This window comes from Rhamphochromis sp. 'chilingali' (assembly GCF_963969265.1).
Source record: "Rhamphochromis sp. 'chilingali' genome assembly, chromosome: 8".
NCBI lineage: Eukaryota > Metazoa > Chordata > Actinopteri > Cichliformes > Cichlidae > Rhamphochromis > Rhamphochromis sp. 'chilingali'.
In genome coordinates, this window is record NC_137935.1 from 31,280,312 (window position 1) to 31,304,870 (window position 24,559).

Sequence of the window (24,559 nt, forward strand, 5' to 3'; positions counted from 1 at the left end):
GTAGCACCTAGATAGCGACTTTTCGAGCGTTGTACGGAAATGAGATGATTACCTTTGGTTCCCTGAATTTCACAAACGGCAGAGGACTAAACGGGGATTCGGTGGAAAACTAAGCTGAAGGTGTCTGACTACAGATCATTTTCAAACAGCTACTAATTCGTACTACTTTATCTAATAAAAGAATAGCGAGCTTACTCGTTAGCCGCCAGGACAACTAGCTCGCTTACTAAGCTATGATAACAACGAGGCTGGGAACGAAACCCGACTCCCTCTTCAGGTTGTTGACCTTTTTCCTCTTTCTTTTTCTGTTCTTACTACATTATAATTTTATCGAGTGTACGTGGCAGTGTTTTCACAGACACTGTAATTATACAACAAATCTCGGTCAAACGTACAGCTAGCTAGTAATCTGAATAAAAACAAAACAAAAAGAAGTAATCAAAACTAAGAAGTCACGAGAGCGTACTGTTGGGTGACAAGACAGCTAATGCGTATCAAAGAGAAAGAGCCACGATTTAAATAGCCGTAAATGCCTTTTTAAGGCTATCAATATCATAATTCAGATTTTCGATAGGACAGCCATCGGTAATGTCTTCGGCTGTATGTCTGATGTGGTTATAGATGTTACATACGCACATTTGCGCAGACTGGACGTTTTCCTGGTGATTGATTTGTCACGTTATTTGGTTCTGTGAAAAAACCTGAGGCATACATGTAGTACAACCTGTTGTTTGGCTAGAAGAAACCGCCCACAACAGGTATGATTGATGTTGTTTTGCAGGTGTTGGAATGCACTGTGTGTCTCACTGGTGCAAAGGCTTTGATTTAACCACAGGGTTTATCTAACACAGATGGCATCGAGTTAGTAAGGTGCTGTGAATTTGATACATTGCTTCTGAATACAGCATGCAGATGATAAACACCAAGGCGCACTGATTCACAGATTGTCCTCACTAATGACACCTTTTTCTCTCCCTGTCTGACTCTGTCTGATGTTCAGGTCGCTTTTCCAATGAGGAGAACTCGCCCTTTTGGCCCCGTGCATCACCCTTCCTCGCCATGGCAAAGCTCTATCTGCCTACTTTCCTCTTACTGATTTTTCTGTCCTCCTTCGTCCTCCTGCTGCTCATCCTTCTGACCCCTGTCACCCCCTCACTTCCTTTAGCGCCTGCCTCTGATCCCTCACTTTGGCCGTCACCCTCTTGCAGTCCAGGTCAGTCCTGGGCGGTTCGACTGCACATTGGTCTTAATCACAAGGAAGAAGATGGTGAACACGGTGCTGTGCACATGGATTTCATAGCCAACAAGGTAGAGTACTTCATTCATGCTTTTTCAGATTAGACTTAAGAGCTTGCTATTTGCTGTTGATATTGTAACCATAATAGGCCATTTCGTGCACTTGCATTTGGACTTAACACATTCACATTCATTAGCTTTTCATTTCACCAAACCTTTCAGTTGTTTGTTTTTTGCTCCCTGTTCGTATTCTCTTTTTATCCCATGGTCTCTTATCTATGTAGTGATTTGACAGGGTTTGTTTTACAGGTTTGCTGTAAAAATGCTTTAGGACCAAACAGTTCTGTGAAGCATTCTCACTACGATACTTCCCACAGAACTGCATACTGTTAGATCTTTTACGTTTTCCTTTTCTTCTTTTTTTTCCATTCACACAACTGATTGCATTTCTGAGCAACATATCCAACAGCCAGCCAGCTGTTGGCATAACAACAACTAAGCTACAAACACAAGAATGAGTTGGAGGACGCTGTGATTTGGAACATGTGTTTACTGAGTGTCAGGAGTTTCATGATAATGCTGTAGTTGAAAATTAGAGATGTGATTTGGTTCACTTTTAAAATGCATAACATAACATTACAAGTGACTCATTACTTACATGTTAAGTACCGTATACAGAGAGCTGCTAATCTTACACCGAGGCTTCCTGCAGTTCCTGGTGCTGCTCCTGATTACCTCCAAAACCCCACTAACCAATCACACCTACCCACATTAAGAGCACATGCCAGCCTGTTGGAGTTATATTCCAGTAAATCATACCAATAGTGATTCACTTTCATGATCTTCTCATGGTATGTCAGTTAGCACCTGCCAACAGTTCCTTCAGTCTGGATACACACACACACACACACACACACACACACACACACACACACACACACACACACACACACACACAATTTGGACTTCCTCCAAATGTTATAAGATCTATAAAAAGGTTTCTCTGGACCAGCAGTGCCTTACATTAGTCTTACATGAAGGTGGCCACGTTTAGATGCATTGTCCTAGTTTAATTTTTTCAGTCGTCATCTTTGTTCTCTCTTGTCACAGGTAGCGGAGCAGGCTGGGCTGCACAACCATGGCCAGATAGGACACCTGGAAGGCCACTACTTGCTGTGCTCTACAAAGCCCGGTGCTGGGTCTGTAGGACGCATCAAGAGACAAACTCTCCGGCCTGAGGATGTTTTAGCAGGACACCCTCATGTTATGTGGTACTCTCAGGAGAGAGTGCTCAGCCGCTCAAAGAGATCGATGGCCTTCAATGACCCCAACTACCCCAAACAGTGGCACCTGGTGAGGATGCATATTAACGAGCGACCGTGGCTCAGGGGTTGGGAAGCGTATCTGTAACCGGAAGGTCGCCGGTTCGATCCCTGGCCTCTCTGTCCTGGTCGTTGTGTCCTTGGGCAAGACACTTTACCCTACTTGCCTACTGGTGTTGGCCAGAGGGGCTGATGGCGCGATATGGCAGCCTCGCTTCTGTCAGTCTGCCCCAGGGCAGCTGTGGCTACAACTGTAGCTTGCCTCCACCAGTGTGTGAATGTGAGAGTGAATGAATAGTGGCATTGTAAAGCGCTTTGGGTGCCTTGAAAAGTGCTATATAAATCCAATCCATTATTATCATCATTATTATTATTATATGACTGACTCTGTCTTTATGATGAAATGTGGCATTAACATTTTTAACTAATTCAGAGGCTGACAATCAATTCATATCTTAATTAAAAAGCACTTTTAGCTCTAAATTCTATTTTAACAACTCAATCAGAATGGAATTTAAGCCAGGCAATTTAAGTGTGAATCAATCTGTGTGCGACGTGACATTTGGTGTTATTTTTAACGGTTATGCCAAATGCTACGGAGCAATATCAGACAGCTTACCAAGGAGAGAGAAGGAAAGTAAATTGTTGCCTAAAGTGAGAATGAAGTGCAAAGTGAAAAGCTAAATACTGCCTCTCAGTTGATTGTAACCTTTGAGCTTGCGCCTCTTTTATAGTTTCCTGATTTATAAGCTTATTACTTTGTTTTTCACAGCTGTCCAATATGTGGGTACAAAAACACAAAACAGCCATAGTGGATTTCAAAGCTCTGATTGGCTTCACAGAAATGCTTGTTGTACAATAAGACCCATACTGCCAGATACACCACTTCACCTTTTCTCCTTCTGTTCTCTTGTTTTGATTTTTGTTCTCGTTTTGATTTACCTTGACATTTCTATTTCCACCTCTTCCTCTCACCCTTTTTTTACTCTGCCTGTTTTTGCAGCACAATGATGTCAGTAAGGGCATGGACATCAACGTGACAGGAGTGTGGGAGCGTAACATTACCGGCCAGGGAGTCACAGTGGTGGTTGTTGATGACGGGGTGGAGCACACCCACCAAGATATTCAGCCAAATTATGTAAGTCAAAACTGTCTAAGCAATTTTTTGATTTATTCCTATTGCTTAACAATGGGAACTGGCATGGATTTATTTGTTTCGTAGGGAATCCAGTGTTGAATCACTGTAATCGATACTTTTTTTTTAGTCAATTCTGCCAGTGGGCTTTTGTATTATAGTTTAGCAACTGCAGGCCAGACAAGAATCATCTTGCTGTGGAGGAACTACTGTGGCAGATTTAACTTTAAACAGCATGTTGTAGATCAGAGGAAAGTTATAAAGTAGAGAGAATGTCGCTGTCAGCAGAAGGGAAGCAGTTTTTTTGTTTTGTTTTGTTTTTTAGTGTAGACAGACTTACAGTCCGCACTAGTAGAAAGGTGATCACACAGTGAAGAGAACATCAAAGTGAATTGGATAATAAGAAGTTCTAGTTGTAATAGTTTTCTTGATTGTCTTATTAACGATTCTAGTAATGTTTAAAAACTGATTTTATGTCCTCCTTAGAGTCCAGAAGGCAGCTACGACCTTAACTCAAATGACCCAGACCCCATGCCTCACCCTGACATTCACAGCGACAACCACCACGGTACTCGGTGCGCTGGGGAGATTGCAGCTGTTTCCAACAACAGCTTCTGCGCAGTGGGAGTGGCCTATGGCAGCAAAGTAGCAGGTACAGACCGGAAAATCTTGATTTTTTTTTTTTCCGTTGTTAAAATCTGAAGATGACAGAGTTAATTCTGAATTTATCTCATTTGTGACTTGTTGCTTGCTTCTAAGGTATTAGAGTGCTCGATGGCCCGCTGACAGACAGCCTGGAGGCTATAGCCTTTAACAAACACTACCAAGTTAATGACATCTACAGCTGCAGGTCCGACTGTTTCCCCTGTGTAATTAAGCGGTGTTTTAATATGCTGTAATATCATATTAATGAAGGTTCTCATGTTCTTGCTGATGTTGCTCGTTGTGTGTTTTTTAGTTGGGGTCCAGATGATGATGGGCATACTGTGGATGGACCTCATCCTCTGGGCAAGGTGGGATCATCTATTCACAGAACTCTTTGTCCAGCAGAGGGCAGTAAAACACAACAGCTCAGCAGCTTGGACATGTAGAAGACCACTGCAGATTTTCACTTCATGTTTTTGTTATTTTTTTTGTTTTTATGCTAATGACTTGTTTGTTGTCCCTGTTCCACAGGCAGCTCTGCAGCACGGGGTGATTGCAGGCAGACGAGGATTCGGGAGCATCTTTATAGTTGCCAGCGGTAACGGTGGTCAGTACAACGACAACTGCAACTACGACGGGTACGCCAACTCAATCTACACCATTACAATCGGTAAGAACCGGACATTCTTAGGCGTGCCTGTGCCCGCCCTGTTTCTGCAGGTTTATTTGTGCAGTATGTGTGGCGCATGCAAGTAGTTTCTGTGTTTGTTTGATGCAGGAGCGGTCGACGAGAAAGGCAAGATGCCATTCTATGCTGAGGAGTGCGCATCCATGCTGGCCGTCACTTTCAGCAGTGGGAGGGGCTCTTTGAGGAGCATTGTAAGTCTCATCAAACAAAGACAACTAAAAGAATTAAGTGCATGAATAGCGAGTCAACTTAGTTTAGCTTCATTTAGCTGGGTTAATAGTGGCCATGACAGTGGTTTGACACCTTACATGTTCGGTGAAATTCAGACTAGAGGTGTGTGCGTTCTGAACTAGACAAACAGCTTTAAATCATGTGCATCATGTGTAAAGTAAGCAACTAGACAGAGATTGACTCAAAGGTGAGTCTTGGCATTCTTCCAAGTGGATGTTAGCACAGTTTGTAGATAACTACAGCATTGCGTGATGCTAAATGTAGCAGAAATTTAAAAGTTTAACTAATATTTGAACTGCAGTCTTTAAAGAAATTTGTGGAGGCAGGCTGTTCTGTATCTCCACTCAAGCTGAAATAACTTGTTACATGATTACAAGTATAATAAAAAGTTCCCAAAAATTGTTACTCTCTCCAAAGCCTTCTTTCCACTAGCACAGACTTGGCTTTGCTTGACTCTGTTTTTCCATTAGGTGGTAGTAGCAGGAGGCCAGGGTTCCAACTGTTTGCGTTGCATGCAAATGATGTTACGGGACTTCTGTGCTGCTGTGCGGCACCAATGACCACACCCACATTGAGGTGGTGCTAAATTTTAATCAAAAATCACCAAAACAGAGTAAAGTCGAGCCAAGGTGGCACTGGAAAGGAGACATAAAGTTGAGTTGTGTCTAGGTGAGCTGTCAACCTCTTGGCCAGCACACACGTGTGAGTGAACAGATGATCGCCAATATAGAAAATCTATATAAAATTTTCAAAAGGGTCTGTTTCTTGCTCTACATGTTTAAAAACTGTTGTGCTGCGTATATTTAACCTTACTGATTAAGCCTGCAGATACCAAACTCCAAGACATGACATGCAGACCAGTGTGTTTGAGTTCTCTACTGGAAAGGTCTAAAACTGTAGTGATGGGGACAGCTGTTTGAAAGAGCAGCTCCACATCAAGAGCAACAGGGAGTGTTTTCATCTGAAAACCATGACTAATGTTGACAGGGGTAAGAGCCCATTGAAGCCGCTGACTTGTATTTGCTGTTGTTTGTGCATCACCACGGTAACGCAGTTTGGAGCGGCGGATGTCATCGCCTGAGGGAGAAGAGCTTAGCCAGGAGTGGGCTGCTGACCACAGTATGGTCACAGGCCAAATGCTGTCCAGACGCTGCCTGTTAGTTCAATAGTCTCCAGAAACTTTTACCAAGAACAGCTGCTGTCACCAGCGCGCTGAGTTGGGATTTATTATTGAGTTTATAACATCTGGACAGTCATGAGAAAAAAAGTAGTGATATCTTAGAAATTACTTCTAAGCTGTTGGCAGTTTTTGCATCTTGTACTAATGGAGGATTGAAGATATTTTAAGGGCTTCAACTCTCATAAAAATAATGTAAGTCCCAAATAATAGCTGTGACTAATTAAAACATGATGCTCAGTGTTGGAGATGAAGAAATTCAGTTGTTTGAAATAAATACACCATGACTATTTCTAAAAGACATGTGGGCCTTATAAAACCTCGTATATGAGTTAAAAAAGAGCCTCTAATGCTTTGAACAATGGTGACCACGGTTTGGCAGCATATTTTGTTTCTCATGTGTCCATCACATACTGACTTTTACATCAGTGTATCTGGTAGATAGCAGCAGTTGTACTGGCAGCATTTGATTGACTGAATGATTACACTTTGCTACCTTCACTAGGTGTCACCACAAATAGCAGTTATATTGTTGTAGAACGGCGCTTCATTATTCATTACTGGACAACTACAAGGGGCTGCAGTCTGCGTGGCCTTGCCAACAGCTCTAATACCTGTAGTGGATGTTGTAAATAAGGAGGTTGAAAGTTAGAACAAAAGATTGGATGTGTAACTATTAGACTCAGGCAATGCATTACCCACTTAAATAGGTGGCTCAAGGATGGCTTCCTTCAAGGAATGATAGTAAGAGACTGGTTGATTATTTTCCTCAAGCACAACTTTCTAGGGGCAAACAGTTCTTTGTTAATGTTGGCTGTGTCATCTTTGATCAGTGGGACTAAACCCAAGATACTCATGAACAGTTTACTGGTTACTTTGTTTTCTGTTCACTGTTGTTATGTTGCACAGCTCGCTGAGCTTAGCACTCTGTTGGATTTGCGTGTTTAAGGTTTAGTTTGTTCTTGTTTTCATCAGCTGAGAAATATTAGTTGCTGTTCATGCTTTTATCTCATCTTTGGACTATTGTAATTTACTCTTCGTCTGCCTCAGTAAAACCTCCTTGGACCATCTATATCTTCCACAGATTGCTGCTGGTAGGCTTACCAGATCCCCCAACGTTGCTCATCTCACACAGCTGCTGATCTCAATGCACTCACTCCCTATTAAATTTAGAATTCAATGCAAAGTTCAACTTTAGCACCGAAATATATCAGTGAACCTTTGCAGCTATGTGTCACCAGTAGGACTCTCAGATGTTCTGATCAGGGTTTGTGTTCAGCCATAAAAATTCCTCATTTAAAAAGCTAACTGGGCCTTAGTATTTTATTTTGTCTTATCGTCTGTTTCGTTTTTAATTGTCTGTGTTTGATATGAACCACATTGTGATTTTCATCTTAAAAGGTGCTATATAAATGAAACGTTCTTAATAAATTACTTATTGTGGATCAGGAGACACTGCACATTGGTGGCAATTTAACACAGTGCAACAGCACAGAAGACCAAAATACATCATCGTCTTACTAGCTAAACAGAGAGTGTATTGAAAATCATACTGCAATACCACCCACATCCAATCATAATTGCCTTTTTAAAAACATTTTTGAGACCCAGTACATGTACAGCACTGCGCTGTATTTGATGTCCATGAGAAAACAGCAAAAGATCAACAGCTGGGAATAGCTGTTGATCTTTTGCTGTTTGCTCAAGGAGGTGTCTGGATTGTCTGTGTCTGTGTATACACATTTTAATGTATTCCTCCCTGTGGTTTTGTTCGTTTAACCTCATTTATTTTACTTTTTTTAATCTTAATGTGGCTCTTAAATTCTTCTCTGGGTGTTGCCAGTGTCAAATTGTACTCCAATAACTGCACATACAGAGGGCTGAACTCTGGTTACCTTCGTTCAAATGGGTCAAGATGGCTTTTTAAAAGGGTTTGAGGGTTTGATAACAGTTTATATTCAGACTCCTGACAGTTTTTACTGCCGTGACACTGTTTATACTGTGCACAGTTTCTCCAAACTATCCTTCCAACACTCAGCCCATCTGTGTGGTTCTTCAGGTGACTTCAGACTGGTCCATGCAGGGGGGCACAGGTTGTACCGAGGGCCACACCGGTACGTCTGCTGCAGCACCCCTGGCAGCAGGAATGGTGGCACTCATGCTGCAGGTCCGGCCCTGCCTCACCTGGAGGGATATCCAGCACATCATCACCTTCACTGCCACCAAGGTAAGCCTGATGAAATTCAGAAACTTGGTTATTACAGTACACACACACACACACACACACACACACACACACACACACACACACACACACACACACACACACACACACACACACACACTAACATTTGCATTATTTGGTGTAATGTAATTGTCGAGTATCTTTTTGAGTAAAGCCCTTGTGTGTTCTGTTGTTCAGCCAATCAGGTCACAATACCAGCTGTTCACAGAATGATTCAAAATGACATGTCAAAACCTGAAAGGTGAAAATGGGATGCAAAGTAAACTAAATGTAGGCTCTGACACAATTTAGCTCACAGTTCTAACAGTGTTTTGAAATCTTCCCTTAATCTTTTTTTCAGCAGTGTTTTGCTTCAGTGGCTAAAAATCAAGAGTTATTGGCTTATAAAAATTTGTGAGTCTTCATCGCTGACATATAGAGTGCAGTAAAAACAGACAAGCGGGAGAAAGTGGTGATTTCAGTAACATGCAGCTACGGCCCAGCCAACCAGGAATCAAAGAGAGAACTCGGCTGATTAGTCCCTGTGTTAAGTCTTGTGACTGTCGAGCTCCACAAGTTATTTTTATTATTAAGGAATTGTGTGTAGATTGTCAGGATATGGTGACAATTTTTTTTATTTTAATTTTTTTCGTAGCCTTGGAAAGTCCTGCTAATTTTTCTGCACTTCCGATATCGTCAGCGTGTGATGTTGAATGCATTTTGATACATATGAAGCCTCATCTACCCCCATTATTGCTAGTTACTCTTCCAGTAATCATAAATAGTAAAGCAATGCTTCGAGTGTTATGAAGGCCAGATAAAGAATCAGCTTTTATATGGATGGGTAAGCCCTGTCCAAACTTACTGCTGCTATATTTACATAGTTACAGGCAGCAGCCAGTTTATATGAGACTCAGAGAGCCAGCCTTTGTCCAGGGGTAACAAAATTTGCCTAAGAGGAAAGCTGGCTCATTAACGTGCCAGATCTGATGTATCTCATTTCCCAATACTCCTGGAAGTGGTCTCTGTTGTTTATTTTGTCATTTCTGTTGCTCAATAAGAGCATAAACTCGATCTTGGCTGTGTTTGTTTTGACAGTGCGACAGTAGTGCCGACTGGAAGGTGAACGGAGCAGGATTTCATCACAGCCACCAGCACGGCTTCGGTCTGCTCAACGCGTGGAGGCTCGTCAATGCCGCCAAGGTTCACACATACGCACGTAGAGACACAGCCACTGCTCTCAATAAAGATGTCCACTCCAGGTTAGGCTGAAGATGTCTCTGGTTTCTGTTTCAGGTGTGGGAGTCAGTGCCATTCCTCTTGTCCTATCAGAGCTCTGTAATAAAGGAGGAAACCCCCATTGTGATCTATCCCGATGAGCTCGTCCTTACCTGGGAAGGTAACCCTGCCTCAGTGTCTACTCTTCTCTCTCAGCTCTGTACTGGACATTTACTTGTCAAGTTTACGCACTGCACTCATGTAGCTAACTCCCTCTGCCCCTCCCTCTCTGCCTGCCTGCTCCTCAGTCAGGCTGCTTGTCCATATTTGGTAATGTTCTCTTTGTTTGTGAGTTCCCTTGGCGAAATTATTTTTCCAGATTTCTTTGCAGGTTTTTTTTCCCATTTTCTTCAATTTTTTTCTGATATAACTACTTTAACATTTCTCACTATTCATTTTGTTCCTTCATCACTTCTTACCGCTCTGAATCTCTCACATTCAGCTATCTGTGTATGTAATCTCTCCCTTGTACAGTTTTTTCGCATATGGTGACCTCATTCTAGCAGAAACATTTCCTTCTCCCTCATCTCCTCCTCTCCTCCCTCGATCTGTATCTTCCCTCTTTTATGGGCTTGTTGATTTCAGGAATACAGCCAGATGTGTGTGCGTCTGTGTGTGTGCGCACAAAGAGCTGCTGTTAAAGAGGTGCTGTACTCCACATTTTCTCCTTTAAGCGTCGTTTCAGTCAGTATTGGTTGGGGCTCTTTTTTTCTTCACCACTGACGCTGTTCAGACCTGCCCGTCACACTACTCGGGGTTTGTTGTGGTAGTTTCTATGTGTTTTGGCTGACTCACTAACACGCCCCCTTTAGCTTTTCAAAATTTCTTCTTCCCATGTGAACATTTTCTCCACTTGTAAGCGCACGCTGCAACTTGCTCTGACCTGTTCATGGCCAGTCACATCAGGTTTCATCAGCCCAGCTCAGGGCGAGTGGGTGACGTTAGTTTACAGACAACTTGAGTTTGACTTTTCTGAGGGAGAGAGGATGTGTGGGAGCTCGCAGTCTCACGTTCCTGTGAAGAATAGAGGTTTTAGGTTGCTGCGAGGTGAAGGAACGCCAGTGAGTTAGTTGTAAAAGAGAAACACGATGGTAAAAGCTCACAGCTGCTGCGTCATCACATTCTAACCCAGAGCAGTCATTTAGCAGAGTTGGTTTGTGTGGTATACTCAAACCTGTCATCTCAGACAAAAGTTGGGATTGAAAAAAAAAGTTTCAACAATCTTACATCATTTTTATAACTCTACACTGAATTTATTTAGTTTGGCCTAAAGCTCATGACCAGCCCAATGACAAAGATATAAAAAAAACCATCATCTGCTTATTTAGAAAAGCATGCAGTCTTTTATCCCAGGATACATCTTCATCTTCATGTGTCTTCCCTTCTTGAGCTATGAGCACAGGTCAGCAGCGTGCTGTCTGGAGTTTATTACGCACTCACCCCCGCACCCTGTTTATTGAATGCATATCAGGTTTCCTTAAAATTTCCAGTGAAAACCACTGCCAGACCAGTGCATTCATGGAAAATCTTCCAAAATCTGAAGTTGATTTGAACTCTGAGCTGTCAGAGCTTCTAGCATTTAAAACCTTTCTCCAAGCTTCTTCTTTGTCCTTTATTTCATTTCCCCTCTACAGTTGCTTTCTTTTCCTTCTTACTTTCCTCTTCTCCATGTGTCTCCTTGTCCTTGCTGCCCCTCCCTTTTTCTCTACATCTGTCCCATGCCTCTCCATCTTACCGTCCACACCTCTGTTTACACGTCTCCTCCTCTCTCCTTGGGCCCTCTGCGTCCTTCCCTGCCCCGAGGATGTGTTCAGCCCTACATGGTCAGATAGAGCCATGGCCCATTAGCACTCAGAGCCCAGGAAATACCAAGAAATTACCAGACACTCGCACTGGGAGGGCAAGAGGTGGTCAGGAAGACTCACTGATAACAGATTCACGTTTGAGGGAAGATTGAAATTATAGAGTGGTTTTTATTGATTTGCTCTGTTTTAAAGTCTCTCCAGATTAGGACTGATTTCATTCATTAGCTAAACTCTAATTGTTTTTAAAGGAAATGTTATTTGCTTTGTCATAACAGCAGCAAAGAAGTTTTACTGAAATAAAGTTTTGTAAATAATAGGACGAGTAGAAAATTGAATTCTTATCACCGCCGTATTGTGAAGCAGCACTTAAAATGACGCTAGTGAGCCCTGAAATAGAAACTTAAACATGCATTCTGAATGATTTCAAGCATATTCACATACTCTTCATTGTTTACCAGGTTAGAATAAAGGGTCAAACTGTCAAACATACAAACAGTGTGAGCCGCTCTGTCTCCTCTCCATCAGTCTCTGCTGCCGACCTGAGACAATCTGGAATGGAGACCCTGGAGCATGTGGCCGTGACCGTGACAGTCATCCATCCTTGCCGTGGCAACGTGGAGTTCGTGTTGATCTGCCCCAGCGGTATGACATCAGTCATCGGGGCTCGCCGTGCCATCGACAGGTAGTTTCTGTCTTTGAGCTTTGTAAAACAACACTTTACGGAAAATGGTAATTGTAAAACGTACTCACGTTTAAGGTTTCTAATGTATCTCAAGATTGCACTGAAAATTGTTTGTGCTGCAGTCTAATGTAGCTGTGTGTGTTTTGTGCTCATAGAGATAATGCAGGCTACCAGGACTGGACTTTCTCCACTGTGCGCTGCTGGGGAGAGAGAGCCCAGGGCCTCTACACCCTCAAGATCTCTGACCACAGTGAGTTTCTGCCCTGCTTACAGCTTGACTTGTTTGGGTTTTTAAATTTTTTTATTTGTTCGACTCTTCATCATGACCTCCTCACTCCACTTTTTCTGTAGAAGATGAATCTTCTGTCCAGTGTGCCGCTGTGGGAGTGCTGAAGGAGAGGAAGTTGACTCTGTATGGTTCATCTATGTTGTTCAGCGAGGTCAAGGAAAGACAGAGGCAAGAACCGATACACAGTCGGCATAACACTTGCGCAGATGTTTGGAGTGAACATGTGATTTTTAGGAAGATGTTCTGTGAGTTTGATGGGCTGTGCATCGATTGACAGGCTGGTGGAGGAGGCAATGACTGGGAAGTATCTGCACAGCAACTTCTCTCTGCCCTGCCCTCCAGGCCTGGACCTGCCTCCAGAAATCACCAAGCCCTTCACATCCAACAACCTCAAGGTAAACAGCACGGCGTTTACGTTGCACACTCAGACAAGCCGCGTCATGGTTACCATGCTGTTGCCCACTGTGTGCTTCAGTCTTTTGAGTTCTTTGCGGACTGTGTTCATTTTCTCCCTGGGGAGGTGATGTGTGTTTGTTGTTGTTTTTTAACATGTTTCTTGTACAACTTTCATGGTTTTAACCATCAATCAGGGAAGTGTTTATCATAAAGTCTCCAGTGATTAAATATATCCTCAGGCCTTCATCTTTCTTATTTAGTTAAGATGTGCGTAACTTAACTTAGCAGTAGGATGGTGGACATGTGAGAGGGTAACTAAAATCTGTGAGCCCCTGGACAAAAGGGTATAAAACAAATCGAGTATTGATTAATTAACCCTTCAGCTAACCTTTAGGTGTGTGTGCTCCTTCTCCTTTTCCATTCTTTATCAGCTCCCTTCCTTTGCACTTTACCAGCACATTCAGCCATCACTGATTGACTCTTCCTGTGGTGATTTACATTCCTTGTTTCTATAACCTGTGTCCTCCTCCTCTTCCAGTTCATGCTGTTGCTTGGCTGTTTTGCTCTCTTCTGGTCCCTCTACTACACATTGGAGGTTATGATGGCCCACGTAGACTTCAGGGTCCTTCTCTGCTTGCCCAGGAGACAGGGTGGTCACAGGAGGGGGCGACAAGGGAAAGGAGTGGAGGAGGCACTGATTGGGGATGAGGAGCAGGACTCAGGGGTGGAGTTGCAGGCTGTGCTGGACTCTGATGTCAAAGAGCCGCTTGCCAGTGGAGAATGGCTGGCAACATAGCACTGAGCCAGATTAAGGGCTAAAACCATCACACTGTTAGTCCTTATAGGACCTCTCAGGCTTACACCTTCATTTTGCCACTCACCAACTTAGCCTTCCACACTCAGCTTCCAGCAGTGGTGTTGGAGGGTCAAACCAGTGCACTCTTGTCCTTCTTTGCATTCCCCTTAAGAGTGGCCTTCAGTGTGTTTGTGCTGCACGCAAAGGTGTGTGGCTTGTGCACATCCCCTTAATAAAGGTGATCACATTTTTTTTCTGCGATCTCTTTAGACATGGAAGAAAAATTTGGTACAAAGGTTAAAATTCCTGTAAAGTAAGTTAATGCACAGGTCTGGTATGACCATCAGATGGACTTAACAGGGTTCCTGGTTTAATTACATGTGTGAAAGTGTTCATTTGCTCATATGTTTAAAATGTAACCTCAAAGAAGAGCTTGATAGGATACAATACACCTGTGGAAGGAAGAACTGAGATGTGCACTTAAAAAAAAAAACAGGTGTGAAAGTGTGTGTGTGTGTGGTGTAACCTGAGCGATTGTGTTTGTGATATGCAAGGTCTTCCATGGAAAAAGTGACCTATGGTAAAATGTGAGGCTTCAAGTGGGTACTGTATTTCAATAAAAAGATTGCTTTTTGAGGAAATTCCTTTATGCATTTATTTTTTTAAGCCTGGTGTTGTTTTCTGTGGCTTATCTACTACTGAGAATTTACAAATAAAAGAAAAATACAAACTTGAAATGGGATTTTTGCATTGTGGGATTTGCAAATCAATTTTTTAATAAAGTATAATATATAGACAATGTGCCTGCTGTACAGATGTACTATGCTGATGGTGTTTTTACAGTGCTTTTTTTTTTAAAAGACTATTAAAGAAGTATAATTTTTTTAATGTAAACAGTGTTTGGAGTGATATTGAAAACCATTACTGTGCAAGTCACAGGCAAGTTCAGTGATAATAAACAATGCTTGATTAAGTTTTCTCTTTGACTGATTTTTGTACTTTTAAAATAGTTTTAAAACCAAGTTCACACAAGCACACACCTCCAGTAAGTCACCTGTATAAATTAATCTGGTATGGTAAATGTATGTGTTGAGTGGTTTTACACATTTTTTTAAATCGAATAAGTCATTTGAATTGAGTAACTGACTACATTTCAAGGTAATCTGAAACAATCCTGGGTATGGTTACAGAGGTTTTTAAAGTCTATTATGGTAACAGTTGCAACATTAACTTGCACTGAACACAAACAACAGCATGGATACAAAGTAAAGCAAAAACAAAGAAAAATTAACCAATGGGAATGTCAAATCTCAGAACTGCCAGAAGACGACTGTTTTCCCGTAAAATAAGACTTTCCCATTTTTGAATTCTTTTATGTCGACGCTTACACGCCTACAGATAAAAATGTGATAAGTGTTCCCCGTTGCAATGTATTCTTAATCTGGGTCATATAAACATGCATGCATGCATGTTGGTGCGTGGGTTGTTTGAAATATTAGTAGGAGAGATCCCACCCCATTTTCCAACAAGGGAACCCTTAAAGAGCTGGAAACACAAAGTCAATTCGGAGATGTATTTCAAAGTCATTATTTAATAAGTCAATGTACAAAAATATGAGCGCTGATACAGCAGGCGCAGCGATGTGGGACGTGTACTTGACACGGTAGCAGTAAAAATGAGGAGCATTGGTGCAACATGGTTGTGCTTGTAAATTTGAGAAGAACGCTTTACGGCATGTAAACGAATTTGTATTTCTGTCAGAACCCATCAAAATTCAGGGAGGCAGATGCAACACGAGTTCCTTATCGAAGGAAAGACCGGATCAACTTTTGGTATGTGAAAGGTTTTTGTTTGGTTTAACAAGACACTTTTTGGTCATTTTTCATGGCTACAATTGCAGCTTAAGACTACAAACATTCAGTTGTTACTGGTCCGAAGACAAAGCATAGTTGAACCCTGCATTGATCACCAGTGCGAGCATGTAAATAAGGGCTCTGTGACAGTTATTAAGTTTAAGGAGGACCAAAGGGTGTAAGAGATCGTAAAAAGAGGGGCTAAAGAGGTTTGGGGTACTGATGCAAGTGCCATCTCTCTGAAGTTGGAGTTAGGATGGTGGCATGGCTGGACCTGGAGATGGAGTTGGACCAAGCCAGTGGCTCTGCAGTGAGCGCCCTTTCCACTGGCGGCTCAGTGACTTTACAGGATCTGTCGAGGTCTTCCGTAGCTCATGCCCTCCTGACTGGCTCCCTTATTGGAGCCCATCTGTAAGCCAATCACATTTTTGCCAGCCTTCATCTGCTCATCGCTGAAGTCTCGCTTGTTCTCCTGTGCCTTCCTGCAATGCAACATTGAAAATTGTCACAAAAAGGTGCCGGAGTCATTGTGTTAACAGGGCTCCGTTTAATTTTAGAGGACTCACTTGAAGAACCAGTTGGGGTCTCCCTTGTATGTGCCTTCATCCTTGGTAACGGCCAAGCTTCCCAAAGCTGACAGGGTCCTCTGCACCGCTGCCAAGTCCTTACCTGTCCCAACACACCATATTAACAACAGCACCAGTCAAAATATCAAATATCAATCTCTGAAAACTAAAACCAATATGTGGAAACAACTAAAACCTGCTGTTCCTCTAATGACCACCTCCTCTAATGGCAACACTCTGAAAATAACACGTGGTGACCACATTCATTAACAAAAAAAAAAAAAACATCTATGGTTGCACCATACAATCCAAGTGCCTAAACCCTCCACTATTAAACAATCCTGAGAGCATGAAACCTGTCTGACCTTCCCAAAGGTCCACGGTCTGGAACATGTCGGTCTTCGTGACGCCGTATTTCTCGGCAGCGTTGAGAAACTGGGAGATCTGTTCCATCTGCTTGAAGGCCATGGGCGAGCTCTGAATCTTCTTCACAGGCTTCTCGCCGGCAAACAGACTGTTAATGAGCTCGCTCAAGACCTGGAGAGAAAAAAATGAAACCAAAAAGGAGAGTAGAAAAGGGAGGGCAGTTAAAGGGAAGAAGAAAGGAAGGAGAAGCACAAGTAAAAGATTTTTATCTTAAAGCAATTTCTATTAGAAAACATCCGGGCAGCTTGTGCACTCACACATCCGTCCTTGAGCCAAGCCTGGAAGCCCTGTTTGCCGGGCTCTGGCTTCCCCACACCAGATCCACACTGACGGCTGATCCACTCCACCAGGATCTGCTCCAGCTCTGGGTCGTACTTGCTGTCGATCTTGTCCTGGACCTGCCGACTCAGGCCGTAGGATGGACCTTTGTTAGCCATGCCGGCACCCTGGGGCAGGCGAGAGAAGTGAAGTGAAGGATGGAAATGAACGAGAAATACATGCCTTCAAAGAAAAAGGGCTAATGTAGTTATGATCCCTTGATGTCACGTAATGATGGGGATTTCAGTCTCTCTGATCTTAGTCTTACCTGTGATCTCTTTTTATCAAATATTGTCACTTCTATCTTTGTCTTGCATATACGTTTATACCTATTCCATTCATAGTTGCTTTTAGCAGCTCACATGTTTGCACTGCAGTATCATTTAGGTTGAGTCTAAAGCATATGCAGAAACATGCATAGTTGTGCAAAGAATTTAAATAAAGCCACATTTACTCGGGAACACGCATACACCTCCTCCTGACTATATGCTGTAATCATGATACACCAGTACAAACATTAACACCATGCATGTCAGAAGCGTGTATAGAAGCGTAAATGCTCAGCATTCAGTACAATTATAAACCTTCCCAGGAGCACCAGCAGTAACAGTGCTGCGTCTCCCAGTGCAAACCATTCAGCCCCGTCAGGATGGACGGTGTGCAGAGGGAGCTCGCTATCAGCCAGCTGATTTTTGCATATGTTCCTCTGTAATGCCAGCACACACACACACACACTCTTTCTTCCTCCCTCTCTCTTTTTTTTTGGGTTTTGCTTTGCACCAACGCACAAACACACATACAGCCAGCACTTGTTTTTTTTTTGTTTTTTTTTCTCTCCATTTTATGCTTCTGTATTGCCTTTGGGCCAACAGCCAATGAGTGCAAATGAGTGCAAAATCTCATATCAAAGTGCTGTCTGCACCATCCAACCTTTGTTGCCATCTTGATGTCAGGTCACGTCAACTTCCCTGTTCCTGGAGAGGTTTAAAGTCGAAACATTGAAAAGGTTAAACTTCTCCTCTGGCTGGAGTAGCGACTCGTTCTGGCACAGGGTGAGGAATGCTGTTGTTCTGTTTTTACACAATGCACAAGTTTTTCTGATTGGATTCTTTCCACTGTAGCAGAGGCCTGTAGGGGTCACTGACAGAAGATAAAGTTGGGACTTTTTTTCTTAAAACGTTCCTTTCTTTCACATTCCTCTTATTTTCATTTGCTCATTTATTCTTTCTCACTCAATGATTTGTGAGGCATGGAAACCTGTGATGGAAACAACGTGCAAACACAATACTGGCACATTCCCACTTTGGAATATTCAACCTACTTTTAGCTCCATGTTTTTGTTTTTTCAGTTTTAATTTCACCCGTCTCCTACTCGTTGCTGGATATGCAGCTGATGAGTGAGCCAGTGTAGCTGTGTTTATGTAAATTGCAGATTATAGGCTGTACTTTATGGATTTTTACATTACATTTCAATGTAATTACTTATTTAGTTTAGTTTGGTAAAGGGATAAAAGACGTGGATTTTTTTGGTGTCGTGGATATGATAAATAAAACCATTGTACCATTGTACGAGTACATATCCCCCATGTCTGCGTATTAGAGGCTGAATGCCAAAGAAGTGAATGGCTCCCAGCCCAGAACGTCCAGAGCTCGTTACCTCCAGCCCAGTTTCATATTCTCTGCATACTCTGTGGTGCTTTTCCAGACCACAGGAAACCAAACACACATGCTGGGGAGCACGCTCACTTACTTACAACCACAAGTTCAGATATTATATCTCTTCCTCACACACACACACACACACACACACACACACTCATACCTCTCATTATTCCGCCTGACATTTGCCATTATATAATTATTATTTCAAAGCAATGTGTCTCTGGTATAATTTCAATCTGTCCTTTTTTTTCTCTTTTTAAACACTGGCCCTCCTGAAACACTCTGTGGGCTTTGACCACGAATCCTTCACGCTACACTTTTTTTAAATAGGAAAAGTAATAGACGGCATCTTTACCACACTGTGCACTCAGTGCCTTCTCCCACCACGAAGAGGAGAAAGTGTGCACTGCATAACAACCAAACAAAGCTTATATAATCTTTTTTTTTGGAGGTTAAGTAAATCCATTAAGGCCTAGTCTCTATTTCTGGTATTTATGTGCGTCCAGGGGCCTGATGTTGTGTTTGGGACCCGGCCCAGGTCCAATAAATATCTGCTAAACAAGCTTCTGTGCTGTCTGGCTGCTTCTGCTTAATTCTGCTGCATGGGGAGCTTTTCATTTATAGCGACTTCTAATGCTTTGTACTGTAGAAAGAAAAGGATGGAGATTTTTGTGTAAGAGCAATATGGCAGTATGAACATTTAAAAAAAAAAAAAAAAAAAAAAAAAAAAAAAAAAAATCACCAAAGATGGCCAAAACCACAGATTTGAAGTAAAGGCGAGCCTCAAATACCTCTTCTCAAAACTCCCAAAGAGCTCTATCCCACAGTCATGACTTCATCACCTCAGTCCATTCATCTCTCCCTCTCCTGTGTTTTCCCCCGTCTGTTTCTCTATCACCATGGCAAATGTGCCTAATGCCAGAACAGGAAACCAGTTTGAGGGCTGTGGCAACTGTGGCAGCCCGAGGGGACGTGGCATCGGACAGCCTCGCCTCCTCTACAGTTAACCAGCTAACCGCCATCTAATGATTTGTATGAATAAGCTGTGGGGTGCTTGTGGAAGCGGCGCACGCTCTATCCTTTTGTTTCTCAGCTTTTTAGAGAGTCAGGATTTGGCGTAAATCTGCTGAACTTTGTCAGCTGAGTCATCTGGCTGAAGGATGCCATCCCAGCTTGGTGATGTGCTGGTTTTATTTTATTTTTCCAGTTTATTCCAGGGGCACAGAAAAGTTTACTCCGACCTGCCACTTTCTGAAAGCCCTTTGCAGTTCTGATCATTCTGACAAACTTTACAACAGTTGTACATTTGAGCTGATGTACTTCTAGTGACTGTGTCATGTGAGCACTGCTGTCCGGCTCACAGCAACTATGCACTCTTACAAAGACGTGATCAGTCCCTGGCTTCTATAAACCTCTGCTGTGTTTATGTACTGCTCCTGGATTGGCAGCGCAGATAGTGTTATCTCCTCCTGTTGCTGCTGTTCAGAAACTCAGCTACCCACTAATACTCCTTCCCCTCCTCCTTCCCACTGCTACTGCTGGCTGGCTTTACTGGAATCACTGGGTGTGCTGCCATCTTTGATGATTTGCTCATTATCTTCTCTCCAAACGCTGCTCCACATCAGGCAGCAGCTTCATAATGTATTCATAAAGACAGATGGAAACTTTGGACAGCTCTGTATCCTCATTATATAAGTGGCTGTAACTGTCTGCTCTGTAACTCATTACGCCTCAGAAGCTCATGTATGGCAGTGGATCATTTGCTTGTACAAATAAAACTATGCCGATGTGGAGATATATGAAATGCTGTCTGGCTTTTATGTCCTTTCAGTTTAAGGGAAAATATATATATATATCAGCCCTCAAATAAGATATGCACCGCATTACAGTTAAACGGTGAGTTTATTTGCACAAAGTTTTAAGGTATGTATATAAAACGGTACAACCAGGCTTCCCGTACAGCAGTTTTTAATCAGAGAATGAAGATTATAAGCAGCTGTACTCAATCACGTGCAGATATTTGCAAACTTTTATTCAGTCAAATGCGCAAAAATCTTTAGTAAACCCGATAGTCTCTGCATACGTCGTAAACCATTGGTGCATATGGATGTTTGAGCTCCCATCTGCTCCTGGATTTTTCATGCAAACAGCCCCTTTGACCTCCGAAGGATGAAATTAGTCATATTCTGTATGTATTCCTTTTGATATGAATTTAACACCCCGCATCTGACCATCATCAACCAGACAACCATCACTTCCAGGAGTTTTACAAGGGAAAAAAGACAAGCATACTCACTGTGTGAAGCAATAGGTGAGTTCTCCGCTGGTGAAGGCGTGAGTGTGGATGCTTGACTGAGTGTTTGTATATGCTTGGCAAGGGACCTCCCTCTCAAAAATGCCGGCTTAAAAGGAGCAGATGAGGCCAGATGACTTCACTCCTCTACTGAGAGAGTGAGAGAGGGCGGAGGAAGGAGGGAGCAACGAAAGCCAAGAATGAGGGCGAGTGAGAGGGAAAAAAAGGAAACTTCATCCTTAAAAGGGCATGGCCTTTCAGCAGCTCCCTCTCCCTCTGCCTGTTGCGTCTCTTCCTCTCACGTCTAGTCAGAACGCCCAGCCTTATTTGGGTACGGCTGTTCCACGCAGAGAGGAGAGAGACGGCAGCATTGGTTTGGTCGGCGAGAATTCCCCAAATAGTTTCGCCGCATTGCTCTTCGTTCAAAGTGGCATCAAGAAAAAAAAAAGTGACAGCAAGATGGCGGAGGGAGAGGCTGGAGGGAAGCGGGGAGGAAGGGTGATGGGATGGAGGTGGAAAGAAAAGAGAGGAAGTGACAATTGGTTGTGGGGGAAATAACTAAAGTATTGTTCTATACTACTGTAGGGACTGAGCAGTGTCAAAAGTGACTATTTCCACATTTGTGTACACTGAGGAGGGAAGGAGGAGAGGAGAGATAAACAGGATGGGAGTAAGAGAAAGTCATCAAACTTTGAGACAGAAAGCTCCATGTAAGTCCAGGGTGCGTGCATGGATCCCACCGCAAACATTCATGACATTTCCATCACCTCCTTTCCAGTACAAGCACATTTCAGCACGATGCTCCTGTGTGTATATGAGAATTCAAACGTATAGTTACAAACTCTCTGTGAAGCTGGACAGATCACAGAGCGAGAAGCTAGTTCAGACCACTCCTACATAAAACAAAGCATCTATTCATACTGACAATGACAAAGTTACACTACATTTAATAAACTCTGCTAGCTGTCATACATTATGTTTTGTCCACATACCTGATAGAAGTAATGAATCGCTTTGCGTCGCAATCACTTTGTCGTGTCACAAAACATCTGTCTTATGATCATTGGTTTCCATCTTTAGCACTCTAATATTCAAGTTACATGACTTTGATCTTCTCCTTTAATCCTGCTTCCATAAGCTGTAAAAATAAAAGGAGAGCCAGATGTTTCTGTGTGCTTCATCGAGTGTTTTATTGGGTGACTATGAGATATGAGGTATGTTAGTCTTTGATAGATGAAGACGTAAAATGGCAAAATAAAAACGAATCAAACACAGAAAAGAAATGCACAACAACGTCTCATATGTGCTTCTTTGCACGTGTCAACAGTGTAGGAATAAATCTTCCACACATGGCTGTGCGGTTGGTACTGGTGGTTTTTGTGCTTCGTGCTCAGTGTTGCAGAGTAATCACATTACAGTTACTAAGCTAGCAGTCATATTATTAAGGCTTGATAGAAATCTAAAAAATGTGCAGGAAAACAGCTAAAATCGCAAACAGTTTCCAGGCCAGAAACAACTGCTGACAACAGGACAGCTACTGCTAGCATGCATCTGCAAATACAGCATGCTAACACATAGCTAGCAGCTTGTGGTTTTCGCCTTTGCTCACACTCGAGCACAAAAATCTTTCTCTTAAAAAAGAGTGCTATGTAAGTGTAAGCATCACCCTTTGAAAATGTACCAACTCATGTGTATTTTTTTACATATCTAGTAATATGTTTGTATAAATGACTTTTCATTAAGTAATACTCCCTGTACCAAACCCCAGCCCCAGTAGTACTTGGCGCCATCCCAGTAGGTAGTGCCCAGTTCCTTAAAAGGACGACTTGAAGCTGATTCCAAAAGTGAGTCAGTTCCCATACACCCCAAAGTAAGACGCTAAGCTGCAGCAGAAATAAATACTTGTGCTAAATTTTGCATCCTAACCCTTCAGGGTGTGGATTTTTTCTTTATATGTTACCTGTTTAAATAGAGTTTTAAAGTTGTGTGTTATCAGACTTGAGCATGCTTTAAATGATGGGGTCCCGACTTAGCCTCTTGCTGTCTGCAGGGAGTCAACTCAGCGTGACTGGTATCGCCAACGTGTTTGTAGTGATAATCAGAGACAGGCTGATGGGGGGAGGTTTGGGTTGTTTTGCATATTTTGTTTTTCTTTCTAAGAACTATAAGTGAGATCATATATCATTTATACAATTTCCTCCAACCTCCAATCTGCAGTAAGTTGGGATCTTCTCTCACTTTAACGACTAAAAATAAAGTGCTCTGCTACCGCAAAGAGTACAGTTCTGTACATTAGTGAATGAAATACTCAGATGCAATTGAATGCAGACTTTCAGCCTTATTTTAGCAGGTTGAACAAAAAGTTTACATAAAAATGCTAGAGGAAAATGCTTTTTTAACACGATCCCTTCATTTCAAGGGATCTAAAATAATTGGACAAATGAAATAACCGAAGATAAAATGTTCAATACTGTTGTTATGCTTCTTCGAAAACCCTTTGCTGGCAATGACAGCCTAAAGTCTTGAACTCATTGACATCACCAGATGCTGGGTTTCCTCCTTTTTAATGCTTGCCAGGCCTTTACTGCAGAGGCTTTCAGTTGCTGTTTGTTTGTGAGCCTTGCTGATGATGATCTTGATTTCATCTGTCCAGTGAATGTTTCCCAGAACTGTGCTGGCTTTTTTAGATGTCTTTTAGCAAACTCCAATCTAGCCTTTGTATTCTTGAGGCTTATGAGTGTCTTGCACCTTGCAGTGAACCCTCTGTATTTACTTTCAAGCTGTCTTCTCTTTATGGTAGACTTGGTTATCTATATGCCTACCTCCTGGAGAGTGTTGTTCACTTGGTTGCATGTTGTTAAGGGGTTTCTCATCACCAAGGAAATGACTCTGTGATCATCCACCAATCACAAAACTGTAGACTTTGCCACTCCTTTTTTCAGTTTTCACAGCTCAAGGATTAAGGATAGCTTGTTTCACCTGCATCGAGAGCTCCTTTGAACGTATGCTGTCGGTTCACAGCAAAATCTTCCAAATGCAAGCACCACACCTCAAATCAACTCCAGGCCTTTTATCTACCTAATTGAAAGCTTTAACTTTGCCTTTGTTGGCATCTTTAAAATATCTTTTTAAAAATCTGTCAGTTTCATTAAGTTTGTTGTTATCGGCATTTTTGTTGTGGTCCCCGTCGTTTTACTTTGATAAACTTTGTGTATTCACTCACAGTGAAAACCTTCCACAGTAAAGACAGATTCAGGGGAGCATTTTAATCCAGTATCACATAGCTTGTACTGTTGTGGTGTGAGAAATTCCAGTATTTTATTTGAGTGTCTCTAATTAGCACTTTTCTAAACAAGCTAGCTAGCATTAGTGATCCATCCTCTTGTGTTAGTGTGTTCATCGCAAGGTCTAAAAACCAGTAACAACACCCACTTCAGAGTCTGCAAACAATTTAGATAAAATGTGTGTCATTAGGAGCAGCTGCTTGTTCAGTCTGGCTTAAATATTCACCATTATCAGGAATTTAATATGCCATGA

At 42.3% G+C, this 24,559-nt stretch overlaps 2 protein-coding genes across 4 annotated transcripts; one reads left to right on the forward strand and one right to left on the reverse strand.

Moving 5' to 3' along the window:
• pcsk7 (proprotein convertase subtilisin/kexin type 7) lies at nt 1–15,948 on the forward strand. 3 transcript variants are annotated; one of them, XM_080889546.1, is made up of 18 exons: nt 4–277; nt 782–870; nt 1,001–1,308; nt 2,347–2,589; nt 3,562–3,696; nt 4,180–4,345; nt 4,453–4,543; nt 4,652–4,706; nt 4,870–5,008; nt 5,117–5,217; nt 8,494–8,661; nt 9,757–9,861; nt 9,955–10,057; nt 12,267–12,423; nt 12,579–12,673; nt 12,775–12,880; nt 12,990–13,107; nt 13,647–15,948. In XM_080889546.1, exons 3-18 carry the CDS (start codon nt 1,060–1,062, stop codon nt 13,902–13,904), a joined length of 2,289 nt encoding a protein of 762 aa, XP_080745672.1. In that variant the 5' UTR covers nt 4–277; nt 782–870; nt 1,001–1,059; the 3' UTR covers nt 13,905–15,948. The 3 variants fall into 3 exon arrangements, with proteins under 3 accessions (XP_080745673.1, XP_080745672.1, XP_080745671.1); XM_080889547.1 differs by lacking the exon at nt 782–870 and having other exon boundaries at nt 1–120; XM_080889545.1 differs by lacking the exon at nt 782–870.
• Nucleotides 15,946–21,186, reverse strand: tagln (transgelin). Its single transcript, XM_080889548.1, has 5 exons — nt 21,026–21,186; nt 17,007–17,195; nt 16,689–16,860; nt 16,324–16,426; nt 15,946–16,239 (listed from the first exon to the last, which is right to left on the reverse strand). The coding sequence occupies exons 2-5, from the start codon at nt 17,184–17,186 to the stop codon at nt 16,101–16,103; spliced, it is 594 nt and encodes a 197-aa protein (XP_080745674.1). The 5' UTR covers nt 17,187–17,195; nt 21,026–21,186; the 3' UTR covers nt 15,946–16,100.
• Between the last annotated feature and the right edge of the window lie 3,373 nt (nt 21,187–24,559).

Bases quoted from the DNA above. Each gene is read 5' to 3' on its own strand.
- pcsk7 (XM_080889547.1), top strand. From the start codon at position 1,060: ATGGCAAAGCTCTATCTGCCTACTTTCCTCTTACTGATTTTTCTGTCC. The intron at 2,590-3,561 runs GTGAGGATGCAT...CTGTTTTTGCAG, and splicing joins ACCCCAAACAGTGGCACCTG to CACAATGATGTCAGTAAGGG. The intron at 12,424-12,578 runs GTAGTTTCTGTC...TTGTGCTCATAG, and splicing joins GCTCGCCGTGCCATCGACAG to AGATAATGCAGGCTACCAGG.
- tagln (XM_080889548.1), bottom strand. From the start codon at position 17,186: ATGGCTAACAAAGGTCCATCCTACGGCCTGAGTCGGCAGGTCCAGGAC. The intron at 16,427-16,688 runs GTCAGACAGGTT...GTGTTGGGACAG, and splicing joins GACCGTGGACCTTTGGGAAG to GTAAGGACTTGGCAGCGGTG. The intron at 16,240-16,323 runs GTGAGTCCTCTA...GTTGCATTGCAG, and splicing joins GACCCCAACTGGTTCTTCAA to GAAGGCACAGGAGAACAAGC.